The sequence below is a fragment of the Scyliorhinus canicula genome, chromosome 6 (genome assembly GCF_902713615.1).
Source record: "Scyliorhinus canicula chromosome 6, sScyCan1.1, whole genome shotgun sequence".
Classification (NCBI taxonomy): Eukaryota; Metazoa; Chordata; class Chondrichthyes; order Carcharhiniformes; family Scyliorhinidae; genus Scyliorhinus; species Scyliorhinus canicula.
The window spans coordinates 20,643,890-20,669,634 of record NC_052151.1 but is presented as its reverse complement, the minus strand read 5'-3'; the positions used below and the strand labels follow the sequence as shown (position 1 = coordinate 20,669,634).

Below are 25,745 nucleotides of genomic sequence, written 5' to 3'. Positions count from 1 at the left end.
CCCCCTCAACAGTATCCAAAACGGTATACTTGTTACTGAGGGAAACAACCACAGAGGATCCCCTGCACTGGCTGCTTCCTCCCAGCCCCTCTCACCGTCACCCATCCATCTTGATTCTTCGGAGTAACTACATCCCTGAAGCTACTATCTGTGACCACCTCTGCCTCCTGAATGGTCCGAAGTTCACCCAGCTCCAGCTCCAGTTCCCTAACGCGGTTTTTGCGGAGCTGGAGATGGGTGCACATCCCACGGGTGAAATCAGCAGGGACACTGACGGCGTCCCTCACCTCAAACATTCTGCAGGAGGAACATTGTACTGCCTTCCCTGCCATCCCCTTTAGATAAAAAACAAGAAAAAGAGAGAAAGAGCTTACCTGTTATTCACTCTACCCCTTAGGTTAGAGGAGGTGGAAGGGTGAGGGAAACTACAAGTGTAGTGTCTCGGGTTTAGGAACCGCCCAACTTAAATCAGCTGTTATGGGCTGGCGCAATCAATTAAAATCTTTTCTACTTACTCAGCAGTCACTCTGTCCTCACTCCGGCCGGATTCAGCTGGAAACGCCCAACAGTAAGTTTTAAAAAAATTTACTCCCCTTCTCAGCAAGCACTCACTCAGCAACCACTGTGCCCAGCACGAGAACAGCAATCAGCTAGAATGTCCATCTAGAAGGACATGATCAGCAGATACCTGGGAACTCCACCTCCTGGAGGTTCCCGTCCAAGTGACTCACCACCCTGACTTGGAAATATATCACCAAATATATCATCAAATATATGTCACTAACTGTCACGAGAGCAATTTCCTGAAACTGCCTCCCTAACAGCACAGTGGGTGTACCTACACGTCTAGGACTGCAGCGGTTGAAGAAGGCAACTCACCACCACCTTCTGAAGGGCAGCTAGGGATGGGCAGTAAATGTTGGCCTAACCAGCGACACCCACATCCCGTAAATTAGTTTAAAAACAACAATTTTAAGAATTCTATCCTCTCTAAGCCTTTCACACTTTTACTCTGCCAATTAATATTGGGAAAGTTGAAATCCCCTGCTAATATTGCACTTTTATTTTTACACTTCTCTAAGAACTGCCTACATAGCTGCTCGTCTATCTTTCCCTGACAGCTGGGCCCAAAGTGCACTCCCAGCTAAGTGATTGCTCCCTTTTTATTTTTAAGTTCTCCCCATTTGACCTCAATTGAGGAGCCGACTAAGACACTGTAGCCAAACCGAAGTGCATGCTGGAGGAAGGTGGCCAACTCTGAGGCTCGAACCAAATATGGGCATAACCATCGACTGGCTCAACAAACAATATGTCATCGCAAATGATTAAAACATTGAAAATAGAAGTAGGAGGAGGCTATTTGGCCCTTCAAGGCTGTTCTACAATTGCAGCTGCATCAGAAGTTAACCTAACAACTGAAGTAACAAGATCTTGGGCACGATCCAGCAGCCACGTTGCACTCTCCCTCGGGCGCAATGCGGCCGGAGAATGCCAGGAGAATCCTCTCGCGAGCTTCACGACAGTTGTCACGCCACGTGGGGTCTGAGTCCAAATCCAGCCCACAGGTGCGGGACCAAATGGCGCACGCCGAAGCCAGTTTTAAACCAGCTTCGGAGAACTTACTCAGTATCCACTAGCAATGCAGGATCCACCAACCTCCTTAGTGAGGCCGCAGCCCGGCGCCGTTTAGCACTGGTCCACACAAATGAAGACCAGGCGGGACGGCACCCGGCAGGTCTGCTGGGCCATCGGAGACTCCAGCATGGTCAGGGTAAGTGCAAGGTGGCCCCCTGTACCTCCCCCTGGAAAGTGGGCACCTTGGCACTGCCAATCTGGCAGGAGCACTGCCAGGGGGCTAGGGTGGCACTGCTTGTGGCCAGGGGGCCTATGCCCATGAAAGGAGAGTGGAGGGAGGGTTTCAAAGGTAGGGGTGTGCAGGGCAGATAAGGCAGGGCCTCTGGGAGGTTGGAGGGGTGATGGGTGGGGGTCTCAGGAGGGAAGGGATGCTGTATGGGGGGTTGGGGATGTTTGAATAGGGGGGCCCCAGGGACCCCCTAGCGGGGTGTCCTCACTTAGGGGTGTGAGCAATGTCCAAATGTGTATGTGGGGGGTGACATTGCCCTTGGTTGCGGGGACCCACAAGCTCACTTAGAGATCAGGGGCGGCATTCTCCCCTACCCGGCGTGACGGAGGGTCCCGGAGTAGGGGAGTGGCGCCAACCACTCAGGGGTCGCGCCTCCCCAAAGGTGGGGAATTCTCCCCACCTTTGGGGGCCAACCCGCGCCGGAGCGGTTTGCACCAGAAGACTGGCGCAACAAACCGGCGCCCCCGGCAGCGGAGCTGGCCGAAAGGCTTTCGCCGGTCCGCGCATGCGCCGGCAGTGATGTCAGCGGCAGCTGGCCACCGACGTCACTGCCGGCGCGTGCGCAATGTGGGGTTCTCTTCCGCTTCCGCCATGGCGGAGGCCGTGGCGGTCGCGGAGGAATATAGTGCACCCAGGGCACTGGCCTGGAGTCTGAGCGGGGGGCCCCGATCGCGGGCCAGGCCAACGTGGGGGCACCCCCCGGGGTTCGATCGCCCCCCGCCCCCCCAGGACCCCAGGGGCCTGCTCGCGCCACTGAGCCCGCCGTTCCAGAGGTGGTTTAAACCTCGGCGGCGGGAGAGGCCTCCCAGCGGCGGGACTTCGGCCCATCCGGGCCAGAGAATCGCCGCAGGGGCCTCTCCGATTGGAGTGGCGAGATTCCTGCCCCCGCCACTTCCCGGGTGGCGGAGAATCTCTGCCACGGCGGGGGCGGGATTTTAGGCACCCCCAGGCGATTCTCCGACCCTGCTGGGGGTCGGAGAATTTCGCCCCAGAGCACCCTTTCAACATGGCGGCCCGATCTCTGAATTCAGCTCCCAGTGCTAAAAAAAATTCTTCGGGCGTGATTCTCTAGAAACATTTCTAAATGTGGAAGCAAGCGGGAATATTGTCCCAATCTTCCCAGTGCTCGGCTAGCGAGGCGAGCAACACAGATCAACGTTAATTGATCCATGTAATAAGGCCTCAACGGCTTCTCATCGTAAATGGGGGCTTGCCAGCTGATTTGCCAGCACCGCACTCGCCAGCCCCCCGATAATAAGGTCAAGCAGCACTTAAGCTGCTCTTGCTCAGCCTATCACAGCCAGCTCACAATAATGGCGCTAAGGAGACCAGCCCCAAGATTCAGGGGTCCTGACATGGGGAGACTCCTAGACGCTGTGGAAGCCAGCAGGAATGTCCTGTTCACCCAAGGGTCCTGGAGAATCAGCCACAGGACAGCCAGTGGTGCCTGGGTGAGATGGCGGCAGCTGTCAGCTTGGGGAGTGTGATCAGGAGGGCTGGTCTCCAGAAGGTCAATGACCTACACCGGGCAGCGCGAGTGAGTAGACACCAACTCCCCCCAGCTCCTTCAGGGGAGCATCCACCCCTCCAACTCCCCATATGACCCCCAACCCTCCCTCCACCCCCTTTCCCTTCAACACCCCACAACCCTCCCTTCACACGGCCCCTCTCACCACTGTGAACCATGTGTGCGGCTAACTCTGCCCTTTCTGTTTCTCTTCAGAAGAAACTCTCCCATTATCGCCCGGAGAGGGCCCAGACTGGCGATGGGGTGCTAGACTTAAGAATCCTCCTTCGAGAAGCGTGCCCTGGAGGTGACCGGTGTGACCGAGGACAGAATGGTCACCCACGCGAAGGCGGGCAGAACCGCAGAGGTGAGGAACCACTGGGCTCCAGCCGGAAGACCTGTCAAACGTGAATTGTTGTTGCCTTACAGACTGACCCATCCCTCCCACTGAACACATGCCCATTCTCCCACAGTTCCTCTAGTGGAAGGCACCGGCTCATCCCGGGAGGTAGCCTCTCCAGCCTCCCAGGAGAACACCTCGGAGGAGAGCTCTGAGGATGCCACCATTATAGTCGCGGCACAGCCGTCATCCCCACCCCCCACCAGCGCAGAGACACACACCTCAGTGGGAAATGTTAGTGTTCAGGCTTCTGGGGCACAATCTGGAGAGCACCACACTGCTGCTGATGTACATCTGGTGGAGGCAGGAACCCCCAGGCGAGACAGCAATCCGGGGTCTGCTGGATCTTGGGACCAGCTGAGTCTCAGCCTGATGCTGAGCCTGTGGGACAGATAGGAAAGGAATAGGCTGCAGCCGGGACATTCAGAGGGAGATGGCAGCATCACTCCAGCAGATCCATAGCCATTTAGAGGAGTCCCAGAGGCTATAGGTCCAGGAGATGGCGGCAGCAATGAGTGGCAACGAGGCCAAAACTGCTGGGGTGGCGACCGCAATGGAAAGCCTTGTGTACGATGTCAGCACCATTAGTGAAGGTGTCCAAGACGTCGCACAGTTGGTGACGACCATGACTGAGGGCCTCGGTAGAATGAGAATCTCATTGGGGGATGTGACCCAGTACCAGGCTGGCCTTGTTGGGATTCTGCGGGACAAGTCCCGCTCTCAGTTGGGAATGGCCGAGGCGCTGTGGAATTTGTCCCAGTCGCAAGTGGGCATTGCCGTGGCACCCCAGATGTCCCAATCGCTGAGGAGCATTGTCGAGGGCATCGGCACATTGGTGCAGACATTGGAGAACCGCCAGGGCTGCCAAAGCCAGATGATGCAAGGGCAGCCAGGACTCGAAACAGCTGCCCCCTTCTCCCATGGTGAACTCCTAGGGTACCGACCAGGAAGAGGGGGCACTGGGTGCTGTCACAATATGTATATTGACTAGGATGTAAAGAGTTAACAAGTTAACGATAATGCTTCTTACCACCAGAGGGAACCACAGAACAGTCAAGTATATATAATGTGACTTCTGGGATTCTGGGTGAAGATGCATTAGAGAGAGAAGTTGTGTATTTGAGAGTTCTGTAGTAGAAGATAGCATAGTTTAATATAGAAACCTATTACTTTCGGAATGTGAACGAATCAGAGTAGTAGTGTTGATAAATTTATGGTTTTGTTCGTTAACAAAGCTTGTTGTTCTTTGTTCAACACTACGCATCCAGGTAAAGGATAGTCAGCATGGTTTTGTCCAAGGGAAATTGGGTTTTACAAACTTGGTTGAATTTTTTGAGATGACTACGTGTGTTGATGAGGGTAGTGCAGTTAATGTAGTCCATATGGACTTTCGTAATCATCATGGAGTCATACATGTTTGCAGCATGTAAACAGGCCCTTCGGCCCAGCTTGCCCATGCCGTCCAGTTTCTATCACTAAGCTAGTCTCACTTGCCCGCATTTGGCCCATATCCCTCTATACCCACCCTACCCATGTAACTGTCTAACTGTGTTTTAAAGGAAAAAAATGTACCCACCTCTACCACTGCCTCTGGCAGTTCATTCCAGATGTTCACCGCCCTCTGTGAAGAAATTTCCTCTCTGGTCTCTTTTGTATCTCTCCCCTCTCACCTTAAAACTATGGCCTCTAGTTCTAGACTCCTCTACCTTTGAGAAAATATATCGACTATCTACCTTATCTATGCCCCTCATTATCCTATAAACCTCTACAAGATCACCCCTCAGCCTCCTACGCTCCAGGGAAAAATGATCCCAGCCTATCGAGCCTCTCCTTATAACTCTGACCATCAAGTCCTGGTAGCATCCTCGTAAATCTCTTCTACACTCTTTCTAGTTTAACAATATCCTTCCTATAATAGGGTGACCGGAACTGAACACAGTATTCCATGTATGGTCTGACTAATGTCCTGTTCAACTTTAACAAGACGTCCCAACTTCTGTTTTTAATATTTTGACCAATAAAACCTGGCATGCTGAATGCCTTCTTCACCACCCTGTCCACCTGCAACTCCACCTTCAAGGAGCTATGAATCTGTATTCCTAGATCGCTTTGTTCCCTCCCCACTCCCTACCATTAACTGAGTCGGTCCTGCCCTGATTTGATCAACCAAAATGCATCACTTCACATTTATCCAAATTAAACTCCATCTGCCATTCATCATCCCACTGGCCCAATTGGCCAAGATCCTGTTGATCTTGGAAGTAAGGTTTTGATAAGGTCCGACATGGGAGGCTGATGAAGAAGGTAAGTGCCCATGGGATCCAGGGCCTTTTGGCAAACTGGACCCAAAGCTGGCTTAGTGGTAGGAGGCAGATGGTGATAGTTGAAGGTTGTTTTTGTGACTGTCTGTAAGCCTGGGTCCTGTGGTGTTCCGCAGGGATCATAGAACATTACAGCGCAGTACAGGCCCTTCGGCCTTCGATGTTGCGCCGACCTGTGAAACCCCTCTAACGCCCATCTACACTATTCCCTTAACATCCATATGTCTATTCAATGACCATTTGAATGCCCTTAGAGTTGGTGAGTCCACTACTGTTGCAGCCAGGGCATTCCACGCCCTTACTACCTACCTCTGACATCTGTCCTATATCTATCCCCCCTCAATTTAAAGCTATGTCCCCTCGTGCTGGACATCACCATCTGAGGAAAAAGGCACTCACTGTCCAGCCTCATACTCCCTCATTCTACCAATGTCATTGGTACCTACTTGGACCAAGTCAATTTGATTCTCCTTCTCCCATTGCAGGTTCCTCTCCAACCCTGAGCAGATATCACAAACTCTGTCACTCTTTCTGATTACATTTCTGATGATGTACATAAGAAGAAACTTTTTCCAGTGTTCGAAATGTCAGTAAACAGAGAACATAAGTGTTTGGCAAAAAAACAACTAGCGGCGACTTGAGGTGACAGTATAATGTGGATAAATGTAAGTCAAAAGACGTGCTGTGAGGCAAATTGGATATTCTGAATTCTCCCTCAGTGTACCCGAACAGGTGCCGGAACGTGGCGGGGGCTTTTCACAGTAACTTCACTGATCGGTGCTGGGTCCCTTGTTATTTGCAGTATACATTAAAAATCTAGATGTGAAAGTAGGAGGTATGATAAGTAAGTGTGCAGATGACACAAAAATTGGTGGCGTAGTAAATAGTGGGGAGCAAGGCCTTAGATTACAGGACGATATAGATGGGCTGGGTACATGGGCAGCAGAGTGGCAGATAGAATTTAAGGTAAGCTGGTTAAGAAGGCCTGTGGGATTCTTGCCTTTATTAACTGAGGCACTGAATATAAGAGCAGGGAGATTATGCTGGAGCTGTATAAAATGCTGTTTAGATCCCAGCTGGAGTACTGTGTATAATCCTGGTCACCACAATATAGAAATGAAGTGACTGCACTGGAGAGGGTGCAGAGGAGGTTCACCAGGATGTTGTCTGGGCTGGATTGCTTCAGGTTGGAAAGTCTGGGGTGTCTGGAGCAGAAAAGGCTTAAGGGGACTAGGGACATAAATAGAATGAACAGGAAGGTAACTTTTACTCGTAGTGTCGGGGTCAATAACCAGGGGGCTTGGATTTATGTCTCGAGGGTGGTTGCAATCAGGAACACTCGCCTGAAATGGTGGGAACCTTCACAACTTCAAAGAAGTATTTAGATGAGCTCATAAAATGCCACAGCATACAAGGCTGCACTGCCTCATGGGGCCCAGGACCCGGGTTCGATCCCGGCCCAGGGTTATTGTCCATGTAGAGTTTTCACATTCTCTCCCTGTCTGCATTGGCCTCATTCTCACAACCCACAAATGTACAGGGTAGGTGGATTGGCCACGCTAAATTGCCCCTTAATTGAGAAGAAGAATAATTGGGCATGTTAAATTTTTTTTAAAAAAGCATTCAAGGCTACGACCAATGGGATTAGAATAGCGAGGTGCTTGATGATCACCATGGACATGATCAGCCAAAGGGCCTCTTTCCGTAAATCTCTATGATTCGATGACTAAACTTTTATAAAACACGTGTTTGGTCTAAAGTAGAGTAAGGGGCACGATTCTCCGCTCCCCACGCCGGGTGGGAGAATCGCGGGAGGGCCACTCTGGTACCCCCCGCGATTCTCCCACCCCCCCAAAATGGTGTGTCGCATTTTGCGACAGGCCGCTCGGAGAATCGCCGTTCGCCGTTTTTCCCGGCGACCGGCGATTCTCCGAGCGGCCTGAGGACCCCAATGGGTTCACGCCGGCGGCAACCACACCTGGTCGCTGCCGGCGTGAACAGTGCGCGACAGGTAAGTGTGGGGCCTGTGGGGGGCGGAGAGGGGATCGAGCACCACGGGCTTGCTCAGGAGGTGACTGGCCCGCGATCGGTGCCCACCGATGGTCGGGCCGGCGTCTGTAAACGACGCACTCTTTCCCCTCCACCGCCCCGCAAGATCAAGCTGCAACGTCTTGCGGGGCAGCGGAGAGGAAGACAGCAACCGCGCATGCGCGGGTTGGAGCCGGCCAACCTGCGCATGCACGGCTGACGTCACTTAGGCGCCGCAGGCCGTGTCATTCTCGGCGCGCGACTTTGACGCAAACGTCAAGGCCCGGCGGCCGAGTTTCCCGCAACGCCGCTCCTAGCCCCCCGGGGGGGGAGAATAGGGGGCGAGGAGCGGCCTCTGACGCCGGAGTGAAACACTCCAGGTTTCACTCTGGCGTCGGCCGTTGCGGAGAATTTCGCTAATTGTGTCCAGTTCTGGTCACAGCACTTCCGGAAGAATATGACGGCATTAGGGAGAGTGCAAAAAAAGATTCATGAGGACAGGCCCAGGGATGAGAAACTTCAGTAATATCGATAGATTGGAGAAGTTGGGACTCTACTCCATGTCAAAGAGAAGGTTGAAAGATGAATTGATAGAGGTATTTTCAATCATGTGGGGTCCGGTCAAAGCAGAGAGGGAGAAATCGTTACCACTGGAGGAAGGATCGAGAACAAGAGAGCACAGATTTAAACGGTTCAATTCCCATACCAGCCTCCCCGAACAGGCGCCGGAATGTGGCAATAGGGGTTTTTTCACAGTAACTTCATTTGAAGCCTACTTGTGACAATAAGCGATTTTCATTCATTTTATTTCATGAAGCAATGGTGACATGAGGAAAAATATTTTCCCAAAGCGAGTAATTAGGACCTGGAATACACTATCTGAGGACTGTGCTGAAGGCAGGTTCAATTGAGGCATTCAAGTGGGAATTGGATCATTGTCTGAAAAGGACGAATGTGTAGGGTTCAGGGAAGAAGGCAGAGGAGGGCACTATGTCAGTTGTTCCTTCAGGGAGCCAGCACAGACACTGTGGGCTGAATGGCCTCCTCTGTGCTGTTACTGTTTAATGATTTGATGGTCCTATTTGTGTTTGTTCTCTGCAGTGTAGAGAAGAAACACGGTGAGCGAAAAAGGATATCCCGATTCACAATTCACACCTCTTTAACCTGTGATTATCCCTCTCTCCAGTTGCACCGTCTGGACCTGTACAGACTTAATTACCTGCAAAGACTCGCATTCAAAGTATCATCTTGTATCATTGGCTTTGTCTTTATATGCTGTGTTTGTCTAACCTTCCTCTTCACTCACCTGATGAAGGAGCTGCGCTCCGAAACCTAGTGATTCCAACGAACCTGTTGGCTTTACACTCGTATTGTAAGACTTCTTAAAGAAAAGTACAGCACAGAAACAGGCCCTTCGGCCCTCGAAGTCTGCACCGACCATGCTGCCCGTCTAACCTAAAACCTTCCAGTGTCTGCATCCCTCTATTTCAATCCTATTCATGTATTTGTTAAGACACCCCTTAAACGTCATTATCATACCTGCTTTCAGCACCTCCTCCAGCAGCGGGTTCCAGGCACCCACTACCCTCTGTGTAAAATAAGTCCCTCATACAATCTCCCTAGAATGTGAGTTTGGAATCTCACTCCCAGCACACATGGGAAACCTTCCCAGATTCCTGGAGCATAAATTCTGCAGGTATCAAAGAAGTAGCACAAATGGCCCTTCAACCCACTAGTCACATGTGAACGAGGAACACTCTGGGATTGACAATTGTGGAATTCTTTGGTCAGTGTGTCAGTCTGTACAGAAAGTTTCAAACGTGTCAGGTTAAAGAGTGAATTGTTGTTTTATATTCTGTTGTTACTTTGAAGGAACATCTGACATACCTGCAGCATTACCACAACGTGAATAATTGAAAAGCTTCTCCAGGCCGATCTCCATCGCACTTTGAAAATTCACTGCATGAACCTCAGTTTCAACCCTTCGGTGAAATCCGACTTCCAACTCATTATAATTCTAAAACAAGAAAATAAAATCTATCACCTAATGACACAACTGAACGAGCACCAAAACACATCAGTGTTGAGAGGACTGTCCTGGGTTCCCAGGTGTGGGAGCAGCATTCATGTCCTGGATGGACTGACCTTGTGAAAGGGTTTAGAGTTTTTGATGGAAGTCTAGGCATCACCACTTCCAGATTCATTTTTCCTTAACCCCTCATGCACCCTTTCAACTTTAGAGATGTCCTGCACAATGGGCCTCACTCCTTCCCATGGTTTTCAATTAAAATAAATATAAAGAATTTATTGAAGGCCATCTACACTAAATCATGTCCAGTAATTGTGTTTCCCTTTGGGTGTTTTACCGCGTTATGTAATCAGAGAGGTTTCAATGGGTTCGAAATTGGTCCTCGTATCCAGGCACTAATCCAGGATGAAAAGAAACAAATGTCATTAGACCATAAGAAACAAGAACTGGAATAGGCCTGACAGCTCCTCAAGCCTGCTCCACCAATCAACAAGATCATGCCTCACCTTTAACCCCAACTCTACTTGCCCCACACAATCCCCAGCTGTTACATTGTGTTGTTGGGTTAGAGAAGTTTCCATAACTCCCAAAGACTGCTGGCTGCAGACATTCTAACTCTATTGTAACACATTTACAGTTATCAGAACATTCCCTGACATGAGCTTCTTTTCATGCTGCTTTCTGCTAGACTCTCAGATCAGGAGTATATGTCACTTCCTTCCAATAACATCACAGGGTTAACTATTCACAGGACTTATCCTAATATTCCCCATATACTACACCTGTGATGGACCTAGAATCCTAAATTCTAGCTATCTGAGCCTTCAATATACTAATGATGAAGCATCCGTAATGGGCTAGAAAATTTCCAAGATTCACAAATTTCTCCCCATCTCAGTCCTATTTGATTTGCTCTTTCTCCTGAATCTGTGCTGCCCTGTTCTCGATGTCTCAGCCAGGGGGAAACAATCTTCCTACCTTGTCAGCTTGTACGTTTCAATGAGATCGCTCTCATTCTCCTAAATTTCAGAGAGTACCCAACAATATGATTCCTTTCAGCATTGGGCAACTCTGTAACCCAGGAATCAATCCAGTGAATCTTCACCGCATCATCTCCAAGGAATGGACATCCTTAGATCAGGTGTGGAATTCTCCGTTTGGGAGATTAATGTTGACTCTGGGACTGAATTGCGTCCGATTTACGTTCCTGTTGGGGGCGCTATTCAGAAAGAAAGTCAGGATATGCTAATGTGTCAGCACTCTGTCCACGTGAATCTGAATCAATTCTCATTCCCGCCCACATCAGATTCACTGAGTCCGGTTTTGGCATTGGAGCTGCTTATAAGGGCTTCACTCTCCACACCATCTCATTCCAACCAAATGGATCCATGAAGAGCAGCACCAGCTCGCGAATGCGGAGCTTGATGGAATGTTGGATGCGGTGCATGAAAGACGGGACACCCTCTTCCCCAGGGTGTGCAAGAGCCTACCGTCTGCAGTTATCAACAGGGCCTGAGCAGAGATGTCAGAGGTGGTTAGCGCTGTGACCCTCACCAGGGGCACAGGCACACAGTGCCACAAGAAAAAGAATGACCCCCTTAGGGCAGCTCTGGTGAGTCACCACCTCGGTGCCTCTGGCATAACTCCTGCCCCTCACTCCTCACATCACACCCCCACTCCCATTGAGCACAACCAATACCCACCTGCCTGCATCTCCCTCACATCCCACCCTGCACTAAACCCCACACACTTGCCACCAGCTACACAGCACCCCCCCCACCCCTCACCCCCCACACACCCCAGCCATGTAACACACCTCCATGCATCTCACCATGTCCTTTATGTTTCCCCCAGGAAAAGACGGCCCACAAAAGAAAGGAGCGGGAGAAGACCAAAGGGGGGTGTTCCGAATCTCACCCCGATCATGAAGAGGGTGGTGACATTACCCAGGAAGGAGCAGGAGAGCGCTATCTGTGAGTGCGGAGATCGGCATGCGACAACCAAGTGAGCCCCTAATGTAGAATGATGTCCTGATAGCAAGTGAGTCTCTCCTTTCCCCCAGACCACTCCTTCTCAAGATCTCACCCTGTGTCTTGTCTTTTGTCTTGCAGGATCACACACCATGCCAACCTGTCTGGGGTACCTGTCCCCCAGCCACATCCCCACATACCCTGGAGGACCAGTCCAGGGACGATGTCTCGGCCCTAAATTGACCTGCACCCTCCACCATCACAGAAACTATCACCTCGATGCGACATTTTAGTGAAGAGGCTCCTGGGTCACCTCCTGGTGGGGTCAGGGCAGAATAATGCATGTAAGACCATAAGACATAGGAGCAGAATTTGTCCACTCTGCTGATTGGGTCTGCTCCACCATTCAATCATAGCTGATATGTTTCTCATCCCCATTCTCTGGCCTTCTCCCCATAACCGCTGACCCCCTTATTAATCAAGAAATTATCGATCTCTGTCTTAAAGACGCTCAGTGATTTGGCCTCCACAGACATCTGCAGCCAAGAGTTCCACAGATTCACCACCCTCTGGCTGAAGAAATTTCTTCTCATCTCTGTTTTGAAGGATCGTCCCTTCAGTCTGAGACTAAGGTTCTAGCTTTTCCTACTCTTGGAATCATCCTCTCCACGTCCACTCTGTCCAGGCCTTGCAGTATCCTGTAAGTTTCAATAAGATCCCACCTCATCCTTCTAAAATCCAACGAGTACAGGCCCAGAGTCTTCAATTGCTTTTCACATGACAAGCTCTTCATTCCAGGGATCATTCTTGTGAACCCCCTCTGGAGCCTTCCCAAGGCCAGCAAATCCGTGATAATCTAGTCCACTCCTCCACCGTACCCAACACCTCTCCCATCACCCATGGCACCTTCCCAACCAATCTCAGAAGGTGTAACATCTGCCCCTTTACCTCTTCCATGCTCAACATCCCAGGCCCAAAACACTCATTCCAGGTTAAGCAGCGTTTCACTTGCATCTCTTTCAATCTGGTCCATTGCATTCGCTGCTCCCAATGTGGCCTCCTCTATATTGGAGAGACCAAACGCAGACTGGGTGATCGCTTTGCTGAGCATCTTCGGGCTGTGCGCAAAAGGGGCTGGTTTAGCTCACTGGGCTAAATCGCTGGCTTTTAAAGCAGACCAAGGCAGGCCAGCAGCACGGTTCGATTCCCGTACCAGCCTCCCCGGACAGGCGCCGGAATGTGGCGACTAGGGGCTTTTCACAGTAACTTCATTGAAGCCTACTCGGGACAATAAGCGATTTTCATTTTTCATTTTCATTTCATTCAGAACCCTGACATTCCTGTTGCTTGCCATTTTAACACAAGACCCTGCTCCCACGCCCACATGTCTGTCCTTGGCCTGCTGCAATGTTGCAGTGAAGCTCAACGTAAACTAGAGGAACAAGTGGGTCGGTGCAAACTTGATGGGCCGAATGGCCTCCTTCTGCACTGTATGTTCTACGTTTAACATCTCATTTTCCGGTTAGGCACGCTACAGCCTTCCGTTCTCAACATCGAATTCAACAACTTCAAATGATCAGCTCTACCCCACCTCAACTCATTTGTTTTCATTCCATTTCATTTTAACTGTCTTTTACCTTTTATTTCTTTCTTGTCTTTCTTTATATATATGCCCCACCTCTTTCCCCCTATCTTATCCCCCCTTTCCTTACCTTTTCTCCGTTTTGCTTCCTCCTTTCTCCCCCTTTCTCATCTCTCCCACCCATGTGCCCCCCTCCCCCCACATCTACATCTGTCACAGTTTATCTTCTGATTTTAGTTTTTCTGCCGTTTGGCCTTTCACACCTTTTATTCTTTTTGGGGACTGCCATCACCACACTCTTACCTTGGTTTCTGTGGCTATGACTCATCTTTCATTCACTCACCCTACAGTATAAACATCTCCAACTTTCTATGCCTTTTAGGTTTGACAAAGGGTCATCTGGACTCGAAATGTTAGCTCTTTTCTCTCCTTGCAGATGCTGCCAGACCTTCGGCAATTTTCCTGCATTTCTCTTTTGGTTCCAGCACATCCTTCCTCCAGATGCAGGACCCAAGTACTGGAAATTGGGTCTGAACAGATCACAGAATTTGCAGTGCAGAAGGAGGCCATTTCCCTTGGATAGAGCACCCCACTTAAGCCCACGCCTTCACCCCATCCCTGTACCCAGTAACCCCACCCAACCTATTGGACACTATGGGGCAATTTAGCATGGCCAATCCACCTACCCTGGACTGTGGGAGGAAACCGGGGCAGCCGGAGGAAACACATGCAGACATGGGGAGGAAGTGCAAACTCCACACAGTTACTCGAGGCCAAAATTGAGCCCGGGTCCCTGGTGGTGTGAGGCAGCAGTGCTAACCACATTAGTGATCACCTTTTTTAGTCATTTAATTCCAGAATTTTATTCATTGAGTTCAACTTTCACCATCTGCCATGGCAGGATTGGAACCTATGCTTGCAGAACATGACACTGGATCTCTGGTCCAGTGATAATACCACTACGCCACTGCATCCCCAAATATACAGCCTCAGAAGTACAAACCGGTTCTTATGTTATAGCTGTCTCGACATGAATGCTACCATTGCATTTGCCTTCCTAACTGCCGACTGAACCTGCACATTAACCTTAAGAGAATCCTGAACTAAGATTCCTCAGTCCCTTTGTGCTTCTGTTTTCCGAAGTATTTCCCCATTTAGAGAATAGTCGATGCCTCCATTTTTCCTACCAAAGTGCAGAAACTCACACTTATCCACATTGTTTTCCATTTACCACTTCCTTGCCAGCTCTCCTAGGTGGTCCAAGTCCTTCTGCAGCAACCCCATGTTTTCTCAATACTACCTGTCCCTCTGCAAATCTTTGTATCATCGGCAAATTTATCAAATGTGCCTTTAGTTCCTTCTTCCAGATCATTAATGTATATTGTCAAAGGTTGAGGTCCCAGCACTGACCCCTGAGGCACACCACTAGTCACCGGCTGCCATCCTGAACAAGACCCCTTTATCCCCACTCTATGTCTTCTGCCAGTCAGCCAATCCTCCATCCATGCCAGGATCTTACCCTTAACACAATGGGCTCTTATCTAACACTCTCCTATACGGCACTTTGTCAAAGGCCTTCTGGAAATTTAAATGGATCATGGCCACTGGTTCTCCTTTGTCTAACTTCCTTGTTACCTCCTCAAAGAACAGATTTGTCAGACATGACCTCCCCTTGACGAAGCCGAGCTGACTCTGTCCTATTTTATCATGCACTTCCAAGTACTCCGCAATCTCATCTTTAATAATGGACTCTAAAATCTTACCAATGACTGAAGTCAGGCTAACAGGCCTGTAATTTCCCGTCTTCTGCCTCCTTCCCTTCTTAAACAGTGGTGTTACATTAGCCACTTCCAGTCCTCTGGGACCCTTCCTGCCTCCAGTGATTCCTGAAAGATCACCACCAATGCCTCCACAATCTCCTCAGCTCTCTCTTCTGGAACCCTGGTGTGTAGTCCATCTGATCAAGGTGATTTATCCACGTTCAGACTTTTCAATTTCCCCAGAACCTCCTCCTCCAATTAAGTTAGTGATGGCTACACACTCACCTCTGCCCCCTGATCCTCCTGGCGCTATGGCAACCCATTGGTGTCCTCCACCTTGAAGACTGATCACCAAATCCAGAACTGCCTGTTCACAAGCTGCTACAAATAAATGTCAAATTCCTTTTCTTCTGATCCACTACCAACCTAATTTTCCCAGTCCACCTGTATATTGAAGTCCCCCATGATTATTGTAATGTTGCCTTTCTTATCTGCCTTTTCTATCTCTTGATTTATTTTCTGCCCCACATCCTGACTTCTGCTAGGGGGCCTGTATATAACTCTCATCAGGTTCTTTTTACCTTTGCGATTCCTCAACTCTATCCACAGAGATTCTATGCCTTCTGATCCTATATAACGCGTCTTGCTATCGATTTAACTTCATTCCTTACAAACAATGCAACTCCGCCCGCTCTGCCCATCCGCTTTTCGACAGGACACATACCCTTGTGTACTGAGATCCCAGTCCTGATCCACTTGCAGCCACGGCTCTGTGATGCCCACAACATCATACCGGATAATTTCAATGTCCGCAAGAAGGTCATTAACCTTGTTCTGTATACTGCGTGCATTAAAGTACAGCACCCTCAGTCCTGCAGTGACTGCCCCCTTCTCATACTTGTCCCTTTTTTTTGTTCTATCGAAGTTAAATTCCTGCCACCTTCTATACGCTCTGTTCTATTCAGGTTTCTGGAGATTTTACTGACAGATCTTGTGTCCTTGGCCCCTCTAACCCATGAGAAGTCCTTATCATTAACCTGCACTTCTAACTTCTTTAATTTAAATTTTCTAATTCTCCACACAAGTGAACCCTCCGCCCATTTTTTAGTTTAATCCCTATGCACAGCCCTACTTATGTCATTCAACAGGAATCTGGTCCCAGCATGATTCAGATGATCATCGTCCCATCAGAACACGTCCCCTCTTCCCCAGTATTGGTGCCAATGTCCCATGAATAAAGTCACTATTAAGCATCTTTTCACCAACATTTCGACTGCCTCACCCCTCTGTCTGAAGGGTGTGAGGGACGGGCTGGGCTGGGTGTAGAGGGTGTGCCGGCTGGGGAATGTGGGAGGTTGGTGGTGTGGGTGTTGGAGGATGGCATGGGGCAGGGCTCCCAGGACAACTGAACGTTCCACATGGGATCACCCTTAGAGGCGTCAGGGAAGAGGAGCCTTGTGAGACTGCTTGTAGGACAGCTTACCCAGTGATTAAAGCCAGCATTGCTCACCAAGGGCAGCATGGTAGCACAGTGATTAGCACAGTTACTTCACAGCTCCAGGGTCCCAGGTTCAATTCCCAGCTTGGGTCACTGTCTGTGCGGAGTCTGCATGTTCTCCCCGTGACTGCGTGGGTTTCTTCCGGGTGCTCCGGTTTCCTCCCACAGTCAAAAGACGTGCAGGTGAGTGCATTGGCCATGATAAATTGCCCTTAGTGTCCAATAAAGGTTAGGTTGGATTATGGGGACAGGGTTGAGGTGTGGGGATAGGGTGGAGGTGTAGGCTATAATAGGGTGCTCTTTCCCAGGACCGGTGCAGAGTCTATGGGCCAAATGGCCTCTTTCTGCACTGTAAATTCTATGATCTCCATAACTGCACCCATTGCTCCACCCCGAAGAATATATTGGCCCGTGAGATGAAATGGCTGTCATGTTCTGTAGACTGGCTGAAGTGAATGATCATCTACAAAAACATGTAGTTTAAAATAATTTATTGTAGAACACCAGTGTGACAAGATAATGAGGATAAATTAAATAATAAACAACTAACGCTAAACAACTATTGTGGAATTACTGCAAATACGTCAATCTGTCAGCATGACCTATTCCCAACCTCCAATCACAGGGTCACTGAAAGGGGTTTACAATGCTACGTAATGGTCAGAGGTCATGTATAACAAACTTGCCTTATGCACATCATCACAATGGCCAGCATACAGGCAAGGAAGGGAACATCCGGATGGACAGTAGAATGTGATTCTCAAGGTGGAAGTCAGGCTTTGTCAATCAATGAGGAGCACCGGAGCTCACCTCACAGCGAATCGTCATCATCCTCCGTCCTGTGGACAAGACCCACTGATACTGCCTGACCAGGGCCAACACCCTATAGTGATGCTGGTTGGACATTCGGAGGGGGGAGGGGCAGGGGCAGGGGACAATGTGAATAGCTGTGGGGAAGGGAGCACCACTTGGAAGAGGTAGTTGGGGGTGCGTGGGGAGAGTACGAAGAGGTGGGACAAGGCAGCGGAGTTGTCGTAGCCATCCGCATCCTCCTCGTCAGTTGAGGCCTGGTATTCTTCCCCCTCCTCCAGCTTGTCCCTGCTCTGCTGCACAATGTTGTGCAGGACACAGCAAGCCAGCACAATGTTCCTGGGGCTATATTGCAGAGCCCCTCCTAATTGGTCCAGACATAAGACCATAAGATCATAAGACATTGGAGCAGAATTAGGCCATTCGGCCCATTGAGTCTGCTCCGCCATTCAATCATGGCTGATATTTTTCTCATCGCCCTTCTCCTGCCTTCTCCCCATAACCCCTGAGCCTCATATTAATCAAGAAACTATCTATCTCTGTTTTAAAGACACTCAGTGATTTGGCCTCCACAGCCTTCTGTGGCAAAGAGAGTTCCACAGATTCACCACCCACTGGCTGAAGAAATTCCTCCTCATCTCTGTTTTAAAGGATCGTCCCTTTAGTCTGGAAACATTCTCTCCACGTCCACTCTATCCAGGCCTCGCAGTATCCTGTAAGTTTCAATAAGATCTCCACTCATCCTTCTAAACTACAATGAGTACAGACCCAGAATCCTCAAACGTTCCTCATACGACAAGCTCTTCATTCCAGGGATCATTCTTGTGAACCTCTCCTGGACCCTTTCCAAGGCCAGCAGATCCTTAGATACGGGTTTTAGATTTCTAAAACCGCTCACAATACTCCAAATGGGGTCTAACCAGAGCCTTCTATAGCCTCAGAAGTACATCCCTGGTCTTGTATTTTAGCCCTCTCGACATGAATGCAAACATTGCTGACTGAACCTGCGCGTTAACCTTAAAAGAATCGTGAACAAGGACGTCCAAATCCTTTTGTGCTTTTGATTTCCTAAGTATCTTCCCATTTATGTAAGAGTAAGCTTTGCACAAGTGAAGTGGGAGACAGCCTGACTGAGGCAGCCAGAGTGTGATTGAAAAGTGTTAATTTGGAGCAGTGTGGTAATTCGGTGCAGAGGTGGATGAGGCACTTTTCCTCTTTTTGTTTTGTTTTCTTTCTTCTTGCTTTGTAACTGTTAATCTGCATGGAGGGATCTGGAGAGCATCCTGGGAAGGTAAGTGATATAAAGACCTACCTCGGGTATCTGCAGTGATAAGTGAAGGTAAGAGTTTAATACATTTTCTTAGAAAATTTAATTGGTGATAAAAATGCCGGTCAGTGGGGTTAAGTGCTGCACTTGTGACATGTGGGAGATCCTTCACATTTCCAGCATCTCAGACGACTACATCTGCAGGAAATGCATCCAATTGCAGGTCGCCAAAGATGCATGGATAGGTTGGAGCAGCAGTTGGATGCACTTAGGAGCATGAAGGTGGTGGAAAGTGTCATAGAGTTGCAGAGACATGGTGACACCCAAGGTGCAGGCAGATAAATGGGTGACCACTGGAAAGGGCAGGCACAGTACAGGGATACCCTGTGGTTGTCCCTCTCTCTAACAAGTATACCATTTTGGAGACTATTGGGGAGGCTGATCTATCAGGGATAACAGCAGCAGCAGCCAATGCAGTGGCACCATGGCTGGCTATGTTATTTAGCATCGTGGGACTAAGAACAATAGAGCAATAATTATAGATGTACTAGTTAGTCTGGGGTTACTGGGTTACGGGGATAGGGTGGAGGTGTGTGCTTAATTAGGGTGCTCCTTCCAAGGGCCGGTGCAGACTTGATGGGCCGAATGGCTTCCTTCTGCACTGTAAACTCTATGATCTATGATCTATGTAAGGCTGCATGATAGCACAGTGGTTAGCACTGTTGTTTCACAACGCCAGAGCCCTGGATTCAATTCCCTGTTTGGGTCTGTGCGGAGTCTGCACGCTCTCCCTGTGTCTATGTGGGTTTCCTCCTGGTGATCCGTTTTCCTCCCACAAATTCCAGAAGACGTGCAGGTTAGGTGAATTGGACATTCTGAATTCTCCCTCAGTGTAGCCGAACAGGCAGTGGAATGGGGTGACTTGGGGATTTTCACAGTAACTTCATTGCAGTGTTAATGTAAGCCTACTTGTGACAATAATAAAAATTATTATTACTAAAGACGAGGTCCTGCAGCAGCTGTGTAGGGAGTTAGGTAGAAAGTTAAAAAAACAGGACCTCAAGGATTGTAATCTCAGGATTACCCCCTGTGCCACGTACCAGTGAGGCTATAAATAGAAAGATAATGCAGCTCAACGCATGGCTAAACAGCTGGTGCAGGAGGGAGGGTTTTGGATATCTGGACCATTGGGATTTCTTCTAGGGAAGGTGTACAAGAAGGACGGGTTGCATCTAAACTGGAGTGGCATATTCTAGCCAGGATATTTGCTAGTGTCACACGGGAGAATTTAAACTAGTTTGGCAGAACCAAAGCAAAGGTGAATTAACTGAAGGGGAACTAGAGAGTTGGGCCAGTAAGACTCAGAGGAAGAGCAGGCAGGGTGTGGTTGCTTAGCAAAGAGAGTCTGGTGGACTGAAGTGCATTTGTTTCAATACGAGAAGTATAACAGGTAAGGCAGATGAACTTAGAGTTTGGATTAGTACTTGGAGCAATGATGCTGTTGCCATTACAGAGACTTGGTTAAGGGAAAGACAGGATTGGCAGCTTAACGTTCCAGGATACAGATATTTGAGGCAGGATAGAGGGGGATCTAAAAGGGGTGGGGGAGTGCACTGCTGGTTAAGCAGAATATCACAGCTGTACTTCAGGAGGACACCTCAGAGGGCTCATGTAGTGAGGCAATATGCGTAGAGCCCAGGAATAGGAAGGGTGTAGTCACAATGTTGGGTGTTTACTATAGGCCTCCCAATAGCCAGCGAGAGATAGAGCAACAGATATATCGGCATATTGTGGCAAGCTGGAAAAGTAACACGGTTGTTCTGGTCGGTGATTTTAACTTCCCCTGGGACTCACATAGTGCTGGGGGCATGGATGGGGCAGAGTTTGTAAGGAACATCCAGGAGGGTTTCCTGAAACAGTGTGTAGAATGTCCAAATAGTGAAGGGATCATACTGGACTTGGAATTGGGGAATGAGTCCGCACAGGTGGTCGAGTTTCATTAGTGACCACAATTCAGTCAGCTTTAAGTACTATGGTTAAAGATAAGTGTAGTCTTCATGTGAAGGTACTAATTTGGGGGAAAGCTAATTACAACAACGTTAGGCAGGAACTGAAGAATGTAGATTGGCGGCGGATGTTTGACGGCAAATCAACATCTGACATGTGGGAGGCTTTCAAATGTAAGTTGATATGAATTCAGAACCGGCACGTTCCTGGAAAGATAAAGGATCAGTATGGCAAGTTTCGGGAACCTAGGATAAAGAGAGATATTGTGAGCCTAGTTAAAAAGAAAAAGGAAACATTTGTCAAGGCTAGGAAGCTGGGAACACACAAAGCAAGTGCGAAATACAAGGAGAGTAGAAAGAAACTTTATAAAGAGTCGGTAGGCCAAAAAGTGGTCATGAAAAGTCATTGGCCAGCAGGATTAAGGAGAATCACAAGGCTTTTTATGCATATGATGGACACAGAACTGACACGGTCAAAGAAGGCAGAGAGTAGCAATGGAAGGGTGTTTTTCTGATTGGAGATCTGTGACTAGTGGTGTTCCACAGGGATCAGTGCTGGGACCTTTGCTGTTCATATAAATGATTTGGAGGAAAATGTAACTGGTCTGATTAGTAAGTTTGCGGACGACACAAAGGTTGGTGGATTTGCAGATAGCAATGAGGACTGTCCGAGGATACAGCAGGATTTAGATCGTTTGGAGACCTGGGCGGAGAGATGGCAGATGGAATTTAATCCAGACAAATGTGAGGTAATGCATTTTGGAAGGTCTAATGCGGGGAGGGAATATACAGTGAATGGTAGAACCCTCAAGAGTATTGACAGTCAGAGAGATCTAGGTGTACAGGTCCACAGGTCACTGAAAGGGGCAACACAGATGGAGAAGGTAGTCAAGAAGACATACGGCATGCTTGCCTTCATTGGCCGGGGCATTGAGTATGAAAATTGGCAAGTCATGTTGCAGCTGTATAGAACCTTAGTTTGGCCACACTTGGAGTATAGTGTTCAATTCTGGTCGCCACACTACCAGAAGGATGTGGAGGCTTTAGAGAGGGTGCAGAAGAGATTTACCAGGATGTTGCCTGGTATGGAGGGCATTAGCTAATGGCGAGGTTGAATAAACTTGGTTTGTTCTCACTGGAACGACGGAGGTTGAGGGGCGACCTGATAGAGGTCTGCAAAATTATGAGGGGCATAGACAGGGTGGGTAGTCAGAGACTTTTTCCCATGGTAGAGGGGTCCATTACTAGGTGGCATAGGTTTAAGGTAGGAGGGACAAGGTTTAAAGGAGATGTACGAAGCAGGTTTTTTACACAGAGGGTGGCGGGAGCCTGGAACTCGCTGCCGGGGAAGGTAGTGGAAGCAGATACGACAGTGACTTTTAAGGTGCGCCTTGAACAGGATGGGAACAGAGGGAAAGGGTCTGCAGAAGGGTCTTAATGCAGACGGGCAGCATGGTCGGTGCTTAGAGGGCCGAAGGGCCTATTCCTGTGCTGGAATTCTTTTTGTTCTTTGTTCTAATCAAAGAATCCTTACAGTGCTGAAGGAAGCCATTCGGCCCATCGAGTACCACCATCCCTTGGAAAGAACACCCCACCTAAGCCCATGCCCCCACTCTATCCCAATGACCCTGTAAACCCACCTATCCTTTTGTGCACTAAGGGGCACCTAACCTGCACATCTTTGGGCTGTGGGAGGAAACTGGAGCACCCGGAGGAAACCCACGCAGACACGGGGATAAAGTGCCGACTCTGTACAGGCAGTGACCCAAACCGGGAATAGAACCTGAAACACTGCAGCTGTGAGGCAGCAGTGCTAATGACTGTGCCACCGTACCACCCTGCAGCCTCTCCAGTGTCCCCGTGTGTGTGGTGTCACCCTACTCTGTCCGCTGCCCATCGGATGCACCACGGACAGGACTGGGGGTGGGGAGTCTGAGGCGCTGTGGTGTTCCAGCACCTTCCTTGTAGGGGTCATCAGTATGAGCCCCATGACCTCCTCCTCCTGAGGGATGCCGTATGGCCCCCGGGCTAATCCTCGGTATTGGAGTGTGGCTTGACTAAGCTCCGGGGGCTTCTTCCCACCTGGAGGCCTGCTCTCATCTCGACCAAAGTCTCCATGCTTGGGGACATGGAGCACAAGGACTGGGCCACCTCTATTTGGGGCTATGCTATGTCCCTCTGTCACTGGCTCCGGTCAGTTAGCGCCAGGGCAATGCCGTTGACGGCCGCAGCCATGACCTGATGTGATTGGGCCAAGCTCTGGAGTGCCGCTGCAATGCCCAGGAGGCCCTGCTACATAGCTGCCCCTGACAGGACCCGCCCACCATGAACCTCAGCCACTGCCCACACCCGGCCATGGAGGGTGATATGGGTTTTGGTATGTGGTGCAGGGTGGAGTACGAGCAAACTACTGGCATTCGGTCGCCCTCTTGCTGGGGTGTACGGGGGTGTGGGATGGGGGTTAGATAGATAGATAGAGAAATACAGCACAGGACAGGCCCTTCAGCTCACGATGTTGTGCCGAACTTTTGTCCTAGGTTAATCATAGAATTTTGGACACTAAGGGCAATTTATCATGGCCAATCCACCCAACCTGCACATCTTTGGACTCCTTTGAGTTCCTGCGGGGCATCTCACTAGTTCAGGGGTCCTTGTGGAGTTTCTCCCTATGACAGGGGTTCCTTTGGGGGTCCCTTTAATACATCGGTCCCTGGAGGGGAGTGGAGGCGGGTGTGGGGGGGCTCTATTACAGGTGTCCCTGGGGGCGGGGCGGGGCCATATTACAGGGAGCCCTGAGGGTTTCCCCTTTCACAAGGATCCCTGTGGGAGTTCCCTACCATAGGATCTGCAGTGGATGGATTCCCTATTATAGGGCTCCCAGGGGGGTCGTGTGATCTCTGACATCATGGCCATGGGCCAAGGGGGCAATGTCTTCACCTTACCCCGCGGTGAGGTCCACCATACCAAGGCCACGATGGCAGAGACCACATGATTCCCGGCTGTGGGATCAGTGAATCATGGGAGGGCAGAGCATAGGAGAACACATTCCATGCATCCCGGGATGGAGAATCCAGCCCTTCCAGTCACAGAATCATCCCTCTCCCATCACCCTCAGCCTCCTGCCTCTCAGCCAGTTTTGGATCCAATGTGTCACTTTGCCTTGGATCCCATGGCCCCTGACTTTCTTGATCAGTCTGCCACGAGGGACCTTATCAAAAGCCTTGCTAAAGTCCATATCGACCACTTCAAATGTATTATCCTCATCAACACACCTGGTTACTTCCTCAAAATATTCAATTGTATTTGTCAAGAAAGACCTTCCCTTAACAAATCCATGCTGACTATCCCTGATTAATCCGTGTCTAAAGTGCATATATATTCTGTCCCTCAGAATTCTTTCTTGGTCCCAACCTTGATTTTGGAAATCATTAACTCTGTGAGTGCCGGTTCCCGGGATGTCTGAACAGCCCAGGGCAGCTATTTCACTATTTATTCCAGTTCACACACTCAGGATTGACAACCTTCCCTGCCTGCGTTAGACAGATTTTTGACAGTAAAGAGAGTAAAGGATTTTCAACCCAAAAATACAGGCATTAAATAATTTCCACTGGTACAAACATTACAGAATGCAGTAAACTCTGAAGGGCAGCACGGTAGCACAGTGGTTAGCATTGTTGCTTTATAGCGCAAGGGACCCAGGTTCAATTCCCGCTTGGGTCACTGTCTGTGTGGAATCTGAACGTTGTCCTTGTGTCTGTGTGGGTTTCCTCCAGATGCTCCCGTTTCCTCCCACAAGTCCGGAAAGATGTGCTTGTTAGGTAATTTGGACATTCTGAATTCTCCCTCAGTGTACCTGAACAGGCGCCGGAGTGTGGCAACTGGGGGCTTTTCACAGTAACTTCATTACAGTGTTATTGTAAGCCCACTAGTGACACTGATAGAGATAATAATAGAGATTGTTGTTGTTAGAACTATACTGACCTTGTCCTTAATGATTTCTATGGGTTTAAGGCAGTCAGTTTCTCCACAGATGTCGAGCGCTTCTTCTACCGCTTTCTCTGCAGCGAGTTGGTTCCAGAAGAGGACAGACACGGTTAAGAAGATTCTCAGCATCTTGGTGTCGGCTCAGATCACTGGTGAATCCACTGAATGACTCTCAGCACCTTCAGCTCGATCTGCAGTTTGAGCAGAGAGCTCAGAGATTTTTATACTGTTTTATGGAGATGATTTTGAATAAAGTTTAGCTACAGGAACATCATGTGTTGAAGAAATGCTAATTAACTATGGAAATGTTTTTTTTGAATTTAGAAATCATTAACTCTGTGAGTGCTGGTTGCTGGGCAATCTGAACAGCCCGGGCAGCCATTCCACTACTGATTCCAGTTCACACACTCAGGATTGACCTCCCTGCCTGAGGTTGAGAGGTTTGGTGGGAAAGGGAGTCGCGGGTGATGGGGACAGGGAGGAAAGTGGAGTTAAGGCCACAATCAGCTCAGTCATGATCTAATCGAATGATGGAGCAGGTTTGAGAGGCTGATTGATCTATTCCAGCTCCAATCTTTTTTTCATTTGTTCTTGGCTGTGGCTGTCGCTGGCTGGGCCAGCATTTGTTACCCATCACTAATTGCCTTTGAGCTGAGTGGTTGCTGGGTCACGATTGCTAGTTCACTGCAGGGCAGTTAAGACTCAATGACATAGCTGTC

The 25,745-nt window shown here is 49.3% G+C and overlaps 1 protein-coding gene across 1 annotated transcript in view; it reads right to left on the bottom strand.

The window, feature by feature from the left end:
* The window catches only part of LOC119966789, a 30,994-nt gene extending 5,740 nt beyond the window's left edge, over nucleotides 1-25,254 (bottom strand). Inside the window, exons 1-2 of the mRNA XM_038798768.1 lie at nucleotides 25,024-25,254; nucleotides 10,008-10,137 (exon numbers count right to left, since the gene is read on the bottom strand). Coding sequence (XP_038654696.1) covers nucleotides 10,008-10,137; nucleotides 25,024-25,155 — 262 coding nt within the window. The 5' untranslated portion in view covers nucleotides 25,156-25,254. The remainder of the gene's footprint in view (nucleotides 1-10,007; nucleotides 10,138-25,023) is intronic.
* Nucleotides 25,255-25,745: the final 491 nt, after the last annotated feature.